This window comes from Macrobrachium rosenbergii, chromosome 35, assembly GCF_040412425.1.
Source record: "Macrobrachium rosenbergii isolate ZJJX-2024 chromosome 35, ASM4041242v1, whole genome shotgun sequence".
Taxonomy (NCBI): domain Eukaryota; kingdom Metazoa; phylum Arthropoda; class Malacostraca; order Decapoda; family Palaemonidae; genus Macrobrachium; species Macrobrachium rosenbergii.
In genome coordinates this window covers 1,437,426-1,451,473 of record NC_089775.1, presented here as the reverse complement: position 1 = coordinate 1,451,473, position 14,048 = coordinate 1,437,426, and the positions used below count along the sequence as shown (strand labels likewise).

Sequence of the window (14,048 nt, the reverse complement as noted above, 5' to 3'; positions counted from 1 at the left end):
AAGCCAAAATATAATGCCCATCAAAAGTAGGAACTATGAAATGTTCCTAGAAAAATTATTGTATTTCAAACACACTTTATAGTCATCCAATGTTTTGAGTATCTTGTAACATACTCAATGCCAGTCTTCGCAGTTTAGTTCATGCAATATCTGAAAATTTATTTTGCTGCCGTTTCAGTTCTTAAGCCTTCAAAGCATGTTATTAAATTTACTCGTTTTAAAACAAATGCGCTTTGCATCTGAGTTATACATTTAAGACCTAACAAGCAAAGAAGCTTCAGTCCAATGCAATATTCATAATTCATTTCAGACGTTCCAGACTTGTCGACTAGTCCACTGACACCGATTTAATCTTAACCTCTGGCTTGACGTTACGCCCTCGTATCAGAAAAAAGCAAGAACTGTACTCACCAAAGCAGAACATCTGACGATATCTTGCATATCCGGCTGCAACCACTGCAACCACGACTATTAGTATCACAATGACGATCCCTGCGACGGCCCCGCCGCTCAGGGCATCTAGGGTGAGAGAAAACGTTCCAACTTCAGTGCCAAACACGTAACAGGGCCCTACGAACATTTCAGAAGCAAGGCCAATCCATCTAATGGAGCTACATCTCTAGAACAAAGGGACTTGTATCACATCAATCTACGTCCACAGATCGCAGTGGAAGACTGCTACAATATTCAACAGAAATATGTTCAGTCGCAACAGAGTAAGTCGGTGCTAACTGGGCGTTATATCCTCAAAGCATCGCTACGACATTACACTACGTAAAAATAGAGGCACACGAGATTGGCAACGAGTTGTTAGAGAGAGAGAGAGAGAGAGAGAGAGAGAACTTACTGCAGGTATAAACGTAAACGAGCATGCCAAGAGAAAGAAAAGAAAGGGTTATGAGAAACATGCACATTTTAAACATGCTTAGACGGTATATATATATATATATGTTTCCATAGACGGCCAAGATTCTCCTCACTGGAAATTCCACCTCGAAAGTACTACAAGATTTCCTACGGATATCGTTTCCCTGTCCATGCAGAAAAGGAGTGTCGTTTAGTTTCCACTCAGTCTCAATCTAAAGAGATCACCGTAATTTCTGGGGATAAAAACCTGAGGTCCCCTTCAGTCTATGGGTGCGTTGATGGACTGATTTTAATGTGGTCAAGATAGCTCAAGATGTTCTTGTGAAGTTCAAGTCTTTTACTGAATCTCACTAATCGAAACATTGACTCTATGCAGATAGCATACTAGGGTTACCAGAGTAATGTGAATTCAATTCCTGAAGCCCAACCCACAGTGTATACTGTACTACGTACCAAAATAGACTTATAATCTTAGTTCGAAAAATAAAACATAATGATAAAAAAAGGAAAAAGAATAAAATTCTTCCATAGTCTGAAGTGGCAGGTCAAGACTCTGCAGTGAAATTGTTAGTAATCGTCAACAATTGTTAGTTTACATAGCAACAGTGTCTGAGAGATCTGAGAGGCGAGATTGTTAGAGAGGTGAAGGTGACTGGCTCTGCGAAGAGGGACGCTAGCACCCCGACTTACTTGACTCCATTTCACCATCGAAAACAATACCTTCAGACACTGAAAATTCTGTGGGTGGGATTTTGTCATGGTCGCGATATTCTGAGTCACCATCTATAAGGAAGAGACAAGATACACTAAAGTTACACCACAGTTGACGAATGATTGCTCGACGGGGCTGAAAGCACGGGGGGGGACCTTAAAAGTTTGACGGGAAGGGGCGGGTCCATGCTATTTGTTTTCTCTTAGACTAAACATCTTTCCTAGCACGTTCAGACTTAAAAATACCCAAAAAATGGGACGGGCTACATTTAAATGTTGTGGGAATGTCAAAATGAAAGAGGCCTTTGTGAAGTTTTGAATGGTAATCCCCATGACATGTCAATAATCCCCATGACATGTCAAAACAAAATGGCTGATTATAACTACTTACAAATTGAATTACCCTTCATAACCTGGTTAACACAACTCTGAAGGCAGCCTTCGTACAGCACAGATTTTATATTCCTATTAAGGTACCTAGTAATGGCTACATTATTGCAAGAGTGCACACATTCTTTTTTATATCTTTCCAGTTAATGCTACCTACTGCAATGAAACACCTTTCTGAGAGGAACCTACAAAAGAAATCTAAACATTAGTTAGCAAAGACCTTGTCTAGACCCTAATGTCATCGAACATCCCTAAGAGAAGTAACTTTAAGGAGTGATTTATAAATCAAACTCACTTGAAAAATTGTGCACACAGAAATACTGCATTTCAAACTTACAACTTTTCGTGTTGACAAAAACTTTCACAGAGGTGCAAAATATGACCTACAAATTCACTGAAGAAGGCTACTCAGTTACTCCAAATATGAATCAGTTCTATTCTTTTACTTAACCGAGTACAATTACACTGAACTTATAAACTGTACACATTTTCTAACATCTCAGGAAAGACCTCCGCTTTCTGCCCTTATGCCGAGAAGCGTGAAGCTAAATTTTAGACAGAGTACATAAAATAAGCCTAGAATGGAAACATTTTAGCACATACAGTTATGTAGAATTATGACAAAAAAATTCTACTTACGGTGCAAGTGCTGTTAGGAAGCCTGTGGTTTTAAAAGTTAGTAGTTTTGCTTACTTTTTATAAAAAAAAAAAAATTATAACGACAGATCGTCGAAGCTCGCAAAGACGTGGGGTTAACAGCTCACTCTTATATTTCAGTAAAACAAATGAAGTAACCATACCCTTCAGAATTTTGCAACACGGCACATCTTAAAAAAGTTTAAGGGTGCCAGAAAATCCACCAACATATCTTTAATCACTGGACTTGAAATAATATACAAACAGTATCTTGGAAAGATATAATTTGATAATTTTTATAAAATGAATTCCAGGTCACATCCTAAGGTCTGGATGAAATGAGGCACTGCCTAAAATCATTTCTCTTTGATAGTAAAACATTACAGACTCATTTCTTTACAGGTGGGCCTCGTCGATTTTATCTGGAAACTTTTTCAAAAACCAAAATTTTGAAAGGTATGGTTGCTTGATCAATGTTCATTCTCTAGCACAAAAGAAAAAAAATCTTATACAAACTTTACTGGGTTTTCAAGTCTGTCTTATTAATAATAAATATAGTACATGCATTTATTAGACAAATCAAGGAAAAAAACAATTAAATTTCTTGCCGTTAGCTATGTAAGGAACAAATGACAAAAAAAGCTTCTCCACAACAGTGTGACGTTACAGTCGTATATCAAAATCAACACCAATCCCGGAAGCGCTTAAAAAAATTCCAAAATATTACTCTCTACTTCGTCAAAAATGATTGTTAAGGCACAAAACCCAAGACATGCAATCGGAAGTTACCAAGATGCAGGTTAGGAAACGAGAAAACACAAAATCTCAGAACGACACGTGATTAATCTAACTCCCAGACGAGGGACTATATTTCTCTGTTTATATATTCCATTAGCCTTCCCCAAAATGCCCTTTCAACATTCAAGATTTACAAGGTATTTAGAGTACTGTAATGTGAGGTATTTAGCTAATTATTACAACCGTATAAAGGATTATTAATGTTACTCTACGACCAGTCCTTAATGCAGAGAATCCATATCTAAAATAAGTTTGCCATCGAAGTCAGTCACATAACTTACCTAGGGGAGCTTCGTCCATGGAAAGCTTAACCTGGTACTGCGTTGCTCCTAGCCTGTTTTCGACGAATAAAACGTACCGCTGGTTGGCGTCTGCGTCTGTGAAGCCTGAGATGTGTAGCTTGGCTGTGTAGTGTCCGTCGCCTAGTTCCTATTGGGAGAGGATAAAATTAATTATTAATATCAATATTCCCTCCTTTTTATGAGATATGACTGACTTTATTTTCCGTTTTGTAAAAGCTAAAATTCATCATAATATAGATATTCCCTTCTTTCTGTGGGGGTAAATATAACTCTATTTGTTTTGTCAGGTTTATAATTAGGTCTAGGCTTGATGAAATACGTAAAATTCTTCAATAATCAGCTTTTTGCGCGATGACAACAGGCACTACTCTGACTATTTAATCATTTTTAAATGATTAAATGGTCTAGCAAGCATTCAGGAACTTTTACCACAAAAATGCTTTACGGTTAACAACTTACTTCAACACTGGTAGTGTATCTGTCAGTGGCTCCTGGAACTGGAATGGAGGTGGCCAGATTCTGGAAGCCTTCTCCGTACCTCCATTCAGTCGTCGTGGGCGATGGGTTCGCAGAGAAATTGAGCCTCACTTCGTAATCACTGCCTGGTACTATTTGGTAGTATGTGCTGAGTGGTTTTTCAATTGGTTTGACTGGAAAGAAGAGGCGTAAAAGTCAGCATTTTAGACTGTTGTAATCTGCTCAGATACCTCCTGGCTGTTGAACGATTTGAAATGAAATAACAACACTCTCTTCCTTTAACATAGAGACCAGTGAACTGGGTCACTAGCTGCCTAAACGAAAAGAAAACTAATGAGAGGGAACTAAAAGTGTGAAAAACAAGTCTATCCTATCTCAAGTTCTCTCTTCTTATACCAGAGAATGAAGCAGGGTAGTTTCAGAATCAAATGCAGTTGTAACTGGTGTGAATTTGGAAATTTAATCTCATCTTGCATACAGGTCAAGTTTACACACAAAAGTACTGAAAACTCCTTACAAATAACGCTGATGGGGATGGAGGCATTATCTGGGACCACAAGCGTTTGGTGCATGACGGTACAAGTGAGGAGGCGTCCATTTTCCGATGGTTCGAAAGTGCGACTCAAAGTCGACACCGTTTTGTGCATGTCCTGGAAGGCGAAATACACAGATCAGTACAGTTTTGTCAAATTGCCATTGACCTTAAAGTATTCTAGATTAAAATTTTAATTTGTTAATGTATTCACAAACAAGAATCGTTGCTGCAGAAAAAATTTTAGGCTGAACATGATCTGAAGAAGCTAATATTTAAGGCCCCCCAAAACAGCTCTGGAGTTATTTTTTCTGTTTAGTACCAGCTCTGATATTTAGAATTTTCCTGGGGGCATTTACTTTTAATCTTCCTAATTCCCCAGACTGGCTAAAGTGAAATTCACCTTTAACATATCAGGAAGACACAGTGAAATTTTCAAAAATGAAGAGGCGTAATTATTCAGTGAGTGGTTATAAACGTGCTTTCCTTAAAGGTTCAAACCTTCCAACGTGAAAATTGGTTTTGTGAATGTTGGGGCGTTGGGACTACAGATGTTCACTCCCACGATACTTCTACGAGTTCTTTTGATTGAGGGAAGGTTTATTGAACACTCTCAGAGTGACACCCAGCACTTGGTTAGGTTAGGTGAGGAGTACAATTCATCAGATAAGTAAAAAATCTTGTGGACTTGAAGGAGAGTCCAAATACCTCAGTTTCCCCATGTGGGCCCCTGTAACTGTAGGATACAAATGGATCCTCATCTCTAAAACTAATTTGCTATAAAAAATGAATGTTAGTTTCAAAATAACTCACTTCTTCGCCATTGGGGGTCTGGTCTGCCGCGGCAAACACTGTTATGTCCTTGTCGCCCAGGTACCAACGTATGTCAGCGGCCGGCCTTGCCCCGGCCACAGAACACTTCACCTCCGTTTCTTCGTCATTGGAGACTTCTAAGGTTCCTCCAGACTGCTCTATTTCTAAGACTGGCGTGGTTGGCTTGACTGGAATAGATGGGAATGCAGTCAGTCAAAATGTTAATCAAGAATGTATGGGTTGTGTAAAGGTACGTAATGAATGCAATATGAAGCCCTACATTAGATTAGAGATTGATTCTTCTAAAATGTATAAGCTGGAATATTTTACTGACATGTCTGTATAAAAGGCCACTGCCAATTTCTTTCCAATGTGAGTTTCTCATTACATAACAAATGGCCACAGGGTCTTAATTACTGCCATGTGGTCTAGAAACCAAAAATTACACAGTACACAACACATTCACTTATCAGCGGGAAGCCATAAGTTCCCCGTTGTATAGTCATGGCTAATAATTATATAATTCTTCTTCTGGAATTAAATGGGGACACAAACCAATCAATCAATGGCTGGATGTTACTTCCCACTGTCACGTTGCATAAAGACAAATTATATACCAAAAGATCTCTGGAGAGAATAAAAATAATAAAACTTTTGTCACTTCTCACTAAAACATTGAAGTGACTTCCAGAATTATTTCTGGAACACGAGACCTCTGGAAAAATTGAAATTATAAAACTTATGTTACATCTCAATGAAAAATTGAAATAGCTCCCAAAAGAGATGGCTTCCAGAATGATTTCTGGAACAAAAGGCCTCTGGAAAGAATAAAATATAAAACCTGTGTTACTTTCAACACAAATGACTTCCAGAATTATTTCTGGAACAAAAGACCTCTGGAAAGAATAAAATATAAAACCTATGTTACTTTCAACACAAATGACTTCCAGAATAATTTCTGGAACAAAAGACTTCTGGAAAGAATATACGTTATTTCCCACCTAATGAAATAAATTTCAACACAAATGTCTTCCAGAATGATTTCTGGAACAAAGAGATCTCTGGAAAGAATATATAGGCTATTACTTCCCACCTAATGAAATAAATTTCAACACAAGTGTCTTCCAGAATTATTCTGGAACAAAAAAGACCTCTAGAGAGAATGAAAAATCCTAAAACTCACTTGTGACAACCACTTTTTTCTTTCCAACGAGCGAGTTCCCTCTGACGTACACTTTACAGGTCCAGATTCCGTGGTGTTCAATGTTGGCTGAGTTGATGATGATGCCACATTGATTGTTCTCTTCCACTGGAGGTTTCCCCATCCATGAGTACAGATTGGAGTACACGTCCTCGATCTGAAACGGTGAGGCATTGTTATTCGTTGCTGTCGAAACATTATATTGTTATTATTATTATTGTTATTCATAGGCTTAGGCCCTATTCAGATGGGACAAGCCCACCAGAGGGCCCACTGACTTGAAATTCAAGCTTCCAAAGATTATGGTGTTCATTTGAAAGTAACAGAGGGTACTGGGACATACAGAAAGTAGAGAGATATTATTATTATTATTATTAGCACGCCTTCTCTCTCTCACCATACAGGAGACCTCCCTCATTCCGTTATCAATCTGAAAAGACACGTTCGTGTTTGGAATGGAATCTCATTTAATCAGGGCAAGCCTCAAATACAGTTAGATTAAATACAGTTGCAGATGGTTCAGTTCCCAGCAGTGACCTACTTCTGTCTCTCTTCGTAGAGGTATTTCTATAACCAGGCTCCCAAGATCTATAGAGAGAGAGAGAGAGAGAGAGAGAGAGAGAGAGAGAGAGAGAGAGAGAGAGAGAGAGAGAGAGAGAGAGAGAGAGAGAGAGAGGGTAAATAATGGCACCTAGATTTGTCAAAAACACATTTTTAAGGTTGTTCACTTATCTTTCATTTATCTCTCTCTCTCTCTCTCTCTCTCTCTCTCTCTCCAAACCCAGATACAAAAGGTGGCTGGGGTGTATAGAGTTAAATATTTAACCCTCTTTTATAAAAAAAAAAGACGGAAAACTAGTACACAACACTTGCATCAAACCACAACAGGCTTCCAGTGAGGTCTGAAAACCCAAGAAAAAACTGCAAAAACATACGCTGCGGTCACCCACTCAACTCCCGACCAAACCCAACGCTGTTTAACTTTCTGCTGCACTGAATTGTTGCAGCCATCATTCTGTTAATTACTCTCCAGGGCAAATCATCTGTCAGGCTTCAGTGCCCAAAGCTGACCTCAGCCATACAAATGGCTGTCGCTGTTTCTGTATGCAAATGCGGCCTTCAGCTCATTCGCGATTTGGTGGGAACAAAAGTGTTTGGATTAGATAGCAATGGTCTCCTCTCTCTCTCTCTCTCTCTCTCTCTCTCTCTCTCTCTCTCTCTCTCTCTCTCTCCTTTCACTGTACCTACATTCATATTATCTTTCTTCCATCTTGCTATCCACCTTCTAACAATTATCTCACAGTGCAATTGTGGTTTTCTCCCTGTTACACCTTTCAAACTACCTACTCTCAATTTCCATTTCACCGCTGAATGACCTCATAGGTCCCAGTGCCTGGCCTTAATGCTATAATCCATTCCATTCCAAAATCGTCCCTATTCCATTCCAAAACTTCCAAATTCCATCCAAAATCGTCCCTATTCCATTCCAAAACTCCCTATTCCATTCCATTCCAAAACTGTCCCTATTCCATTCCATTCCAAAATCGTCCCTATTCCATGCCATTCCAAAACCATCCCTATTCCATTCCATTCCAAAACCATCCCTATTCCATTCCAAAACTGCCACTATTCCATTCCATTCCAAAACCGTCCCTATTCCATTCCATTCCAAAACCTGTCCCTATTCCATTCCATTCCAAAACTGTCCCTATTCCATTCCATTCCAAAACTGTCCCTATTCCATTCCAAAACTGTCCCTGTTCCATTCCATTCCAAAACCGTCCCTATTCCATTCCACTCCAAAACCGTCCATATTCCCAGAAAAGTAAAAGACAAATTAAGACAATAAGTCTGTCAAGCAAGCTACATTGTCTTATCCTGACTGTCTTGACAACAAGAATACCAGGAATACCAGGAATACTGCCAAAACATGAAGACAATTAAGATGAAATCATTCAATGACTGAATACGGTATTCTCTCAGACGGAAGGGGCCACTGGTAAATCTGTTGACTCACGAATACCTATTGTCTGTGAGGTACAATCATGGAATGAAAAAAAGGAACCATTATTTCCCTCTCCTTGTCTCAAGGAACACGCATGGTGTGTGAGAGAGAGAGAGAGAGAGAGAGAGAGAGAGAGAGAGAGAGAGAGAGAGAGAGAGAGAGAGAGAGAGAGAGACACTGACTTGGCAGAATGCACCCTCGTAAAAGTAAATAAACAGCAAATTGAACCTACCCAAAGTAGATATTAACTTACTGAACACAACCCAGTGTAAAGGTATCAAATGAACACACCCTCACAAGTATAAACAGCCAACTGAACTCACCCTGAATCATCATAGCAACCAACTGAACACAACCCAGAGTAAAGATACCAACTGAACACACCCCCCAAAAGTATAAATAGCCAATCGAACCCACCCAAAAGAAACTAAATGGTGTTCTAAGTGGCTGAACCCGACCGCAGAGACTCTATACACTTTCTACAAAAAAGAACTTGTGGTCGGTACTCAAGGGCTTATTATGGTCTAGGGTCTGATGTGCTTGCCTGGCGTTTAATCAGTGTTAAAGGCCCTTTCTGTAATGGAGAGAGAGAGAGAGAGAGAGAGAGAGAGAGAGAGAGAGAGAGAGAGAGAGAGAGAGAGAGAGAGAGAGAGAGAGAGAGAAAATTCCCCCTCTTTTAAAAGCAATAAAGGTATAACCAATGTGTTTTTGACCACAACGCAAACATGACGTTAAATTTGGGCCTCCCCCCGCCCCCAATAGCCCACGTTAACTGGAACCATGTATATTCAGTGCTCTATAATATTTGGAGAGAGAGAGAGAGAGAGAGAGAGAGAGAGAGAGAGTTGTAGCGGTTAAGAAGTATTGCTCTTCACGGCGCCATTAAAGAGATTAAAAACAGTGTTGTTTTTTTGTGTTGTCTTTTGATATGATGTTGTTTTCCCCCATCTTTGATGATTAAATTGTACCAAGATATGAGAGCAATACTTTCCATAAAATGTTCACCCTCACAAGTAAGTCTATATAATAATAATAATAATAATAATAATAATAATAATAATAATAATAATAATAATAATAATAATAATAATAATCTTTCCCTGTGTGGAGAACTAGAAGTTTCTCATATCAGTAAGCATAACTCTCCCATTCTCTAACCTGGTACGTGCCACTTGTAGTTTCCCAGATGTAGGAACACTACCCCTGGCCTACAAGGCCTCACACCAATATCAATAAGCATGACTCTCCCATTCTCTAACCTGGTACATGCCACTTGTAGAGTTTCCCAAAAGCAGGAACACTACCCCTGGCCTACAAGGCCTCACACCAATATCAATAAGCATAACTCTCCCATTCTCTCACCTGGTAAGTGGCACTTGCAGTTTCCCAGACGCAGGAACGAAATTCACCCTGGACCCCACAGTCAAGGTTCAAGGGGTCGCCAGGGTTCACTATGACCTCCTCGCTGTCAAAAAGGAGGGCCACATCCGAGCCACGGACTCCTGCAGGAAAGAGAAGAAGAGGAAGTGTTAGTAATAATAATAATAATAATAATAATAACAACAACAATATGTAATAAGTATCAAAATAACTTTTTTTATTTACACTGTAACTATGAACATGTACATAACAAACAAATTTGGCTCTCTCTCTCTCTCTCTCTCTCTCTCTCTCTCTCTCTCTCTCTCTCTCTCTCTCTCTCTCTATATATATATATATATATATATATATATATATATATATATATATATATATATATATATATATATAAAAAAATCTGACTGTGTACGACACAGCACAAAACATGGCCACCTGAATCTTCAATCACTCACAGACCTCACTTCACAGCTTCTGAAACTGCAAAAAACTGTAGACAATCCTACAAGGAAATCCTACAGGACCACTAAAAATCCTCCAAATACTAAACCACTCTTACAAATACCAATAAACACACAAAACAATAATTATCACATGTATAAAACACACACATATATTCCTATCTTCGTCGTGGGGTCTACGTGCGTCCTACAGACTATAGCCTAGTCCTCGGTCCCCCCCAAAAACTAGTTATTGGAGCACTAGGAACACAGGTAGCAGCTACCATCTGGGGGCAAGGGCGTTGTCCCTGGTCCTTCTCCCTCCACCATATTCTGGGTCCCCCTTTTTTTTTTTAGGGCGTGGTCCCCCCAGCATTTCCGAACTATGCTTCTCCCAGCGACTGGGGGAACCAATGGAAAAATAACAGGTGGGTGGTGTATGTATGTATGTATGTATGTATGTATGTATGTATGTAGGTAGGTAGGTAGGTAGGTAGGTAGATAGATAGATAGATAGATAAATAGATAGATAGATAGATAGATAGATAGATAGATCCCAAAACTGGAAAAGCAAGCACAAAAACATGTGTGTGTAGTATATATGTAGACACATAAAAAAAAATGTGTACATACATACACTGGACAAAATATGGGGTTTAGGCCAAAGGCCTAGGGCTGGAACCTACGAGGTTATTCAGCTCTGAAACGGAGACTGACAGTAAAAAGGTTTGAAAGGTGTAACAGGAGGAAAATCTCAAAGCAGTCGCACTATGAATCAATTGTTAAGAGAGGTTGAAAGGAAGATGGAAGAAAGGGAATATGAACAGAGGTACAGTAAAAGGAATGTAAGGGTTGCGTCTAGGGGGCTGCAAAGAACCTGAAGTGATGCCACTGACGGCACTAGCCCTCCCCCCCTACGGGGGACAGATAACTAGAGACAGAATAAAAATAAACGTGTGGGTGTAAAGTATACGTGGATAGATAGAAAATAAACAAAAAGACTGACAGATATATATATAAAAAAAAGCTCAAACGAGCACAATCTTCACAGCATCACAGTCAGAGCTTTTTTTTCTATCTTGCAAGGAAAAAAAAACAGGATATCCTTGATGAGAAGGAGCCGTGTCCTTGAAATATCCTGTCGTCTAGGAGTACACTAGGTGAGAGATCCTTGTGATCCTTCCAAATTCTGGTCAAGACCAGATCTGCGCAGGATATATGATTTTCACGTTCAGTACAAAGACATAGAAATGAATCCCTGACGCCACTTAAATGATAGACTTTACCTTCATGTCCAGAAAAACAAGTAAATCAAGGTAAAGTCATTAATATTATTCCCTGGTGCCACTTAATTCATAAAATTTAACTTTCATGTCCAGTGAAAAAAAAATGAATCAAAACAAAAACATAAAATTCCTGATACATCTTCAATTATCATTTACATGATTTCATGACCTGAGTGCCTGTGAATGAATGATGGCAATGGGAACAAACAACTGAGTGTCTTAATCTAATCTATCTTTGTAGTAAAAAAAGCACAATAAACTCGGAAAGGTTTCCGGGCAAGAAAAGGTGTAAAACTTCCCTTCCCTTGAGCAAGGTGACAGACAACTGAATGTCCCAATCTAATCTCTATTTGCGGTAAGAAAGCACATCAAACTCAACAAGGTTTCAGGGCAAGAGAAGGTGTAAAACTTCCCTTCCCTTGAGCAAGGTGACAGATGACAGAATGGCCTAATCTAATCCATCTTTGCTCAAAGAAAGCATAGTAAACTCAGAAAGGTTTCCGGGCAAGAAAAGGTGTAAAACTTCTTTTTTTTTTTGGAGCAAGAAATTGAGACGAAACTTTCAATTACGTTCTAGGTCACCTTGGCCTTCCTCTTGAAGGATATGCACACATTCTGAAGAACATTATCGACAACAATAGAAAGAATAAGAATATGGAAGAATATCTCTCACAAAGGATGTGGTTTATTTGCGAAATTCCACTAAAATGTCATTCTTAAGATTTCTCAATAATGGTGCATATAACGCACCAGTATTCAAGAATGTGGTAAAATACAGACCAGAGCCTTACATTTAAGTCAAGGTATTAATTATTATTTTTCATGTACATATTTACCTGTATTTGTTACATTCCTCACTTTATTTATTCAATCATTTCTATGCTATTTGAATATTTATTTACAAATTTATAATAATAATAATAATAATAATAATAATAATAATAATAATAATAATAATACTCACACCTGATTTCCAAAGTAATACATTACTGGGCTTGTTGCAAATAATTATATGCACGATAAAACTAATATAAAAATTAATCAATAACCAACAAACAACTGAATACGCCCAGTCAAAATATTCCCCAATAACCTTCAGTTAAATCAATAACCATAAAAATAACATAAACTATTACTGAGCAAAGTTATTGATGTTTTAATGTCCCAAAACAGATACACAGCAACGCAAATCGAGTAAGTGATTCAGTAATCATTTTCTCATGAAATATTGCTATTCTTTATTTGATTATGAGCTCAAGGTGAGACATAACTGTATAACTTATGCAGACTGGAATGTAAGTATTGAAGTATTTTGATTTATCTTATATAAATGTTACACACTGATAATTTATATACATATGCATGAACAGTGATGGCTACTCTGCAAGACATTTTGACAAAACTGAGAGAAAAGTATCTATGAAGCAACAAAAATTAAATAATATTAACTTTATAAGACTTTTGTCCTTGCTAATAAAATTCTTATGACATTCCAGCATACAAGAATTCTTTACTGTTAGGTTCTACAAACGTGACGTGAAGCGACCTCAACATTTTCCAGACGAGAGAGAGAGAGAGAGAGAGAGAGAGAGAGAGAGAGAGAGAGAGAGAGAGAGAGAGAGAGAGAGAGAGAGAGAGCCAAAAGTTTGACTTAAAACGAGAAGAAAAGATTCACGAAAATCTTACAAATATGTCGAAAAAAAAAGTATAAAAAAACAATTTTCAAACATATACATCATTCAAAAAAAAAGAAAGGAAAGAGAAAGCATAACAAATAAATAATTTACTTAGAAAGTTTAGAAATATATATATTCCTTTTCCATCAAACATAAAAGGATATCTTTCCCCTGATTTGAAAAACATCAGACTCGTCCGATACAACCTAGAGGCATATAAAGATTTCAGCCACGCGAGTCACAACGGTACGAGAGAGAGAGAGAGAGAGAGAGAGAGAGAGAGAGAGAGAGAGAGAGAGAGAGAGAGAGAGAGAGAGAGAGAGAGAGACGCACGCACCGGGGCCAGATGCATGATGCATCAACCTCTCAATAATTCGGGAGGCAGCCTTCCAAAGAATGTCAGGACAAACTTTAAACTCAGATCTGGGAATACGATTGACTGAAGTGTACTTTAATGGCTTTTTCGTTTGCTGGTGTAACAGTTTTTATTTATTTATTGATTTGTTTGTTAATTGATCTGTTTTTTCTAATAACTCG

General features: G+C 38.3%; 1 protein-coding gene across 35 annotated transcripts in view; it reads right to left on the bottom strand.

The window, feature by feature from the left end:
• Fas3 (fasciclin 3) overlaps nucleotides 1–14,048 on the bottom strand; it is a 597,052-nt gene that overhangs the window by 24,807 nt on the left and 558,197 nt on the right. For 13 of the 35 annotated variants that reach the window (XR_010858302.1, XR_010858304.1, XR_010858303.1 and 10 more), the window contains 8 exons: nucleotides 10,095–10,234; nucleotides 6,710–6,884; nucleotides 5,527–5,714; nucleotides 4,699–4,831; nucleotides 4,164–4,354; nucleotides 3,684–3,831; nucleotides 1,558–1,650; nucleotides 412–519 (listed from right to left, as the gene is read on the bottom strand). Coding sequence is in view for 32 of the 35 variants with exons in the window: in XM_067134010.1 (XP_066990111.1) it covers nucleotides 412–519; nucleotides 1,558–1,650; nucleotides 3,684–3,831; nucleotides 4,164–4,354; nucleotides 4,699–4,831; nucleotides 5,527–5,714; nucleotides 6,710–6,884; nucleotides 10,095–10,234 (1,176 nt within the window). In the remaining 3 variants the exon portion in view is untranslated. The remainder of the gene's footprint in view (nucleotides 1–411; nucleotides 520–1,557; nucleotides 1,651–3,683; nucleotides 3,832–4,163; nucleotides 4,355–4,698; nucleotides 4,832–5,526; nucleotides 5,715–6,709; nucleotides 6,885–10,094; nucleotides 10,235–14,048) is intronic. The other 22 variants (XM_067134023.1, XM_067134024.1, XM_067134025.1 and 19 more) reach the window with 2 other exon arrangements.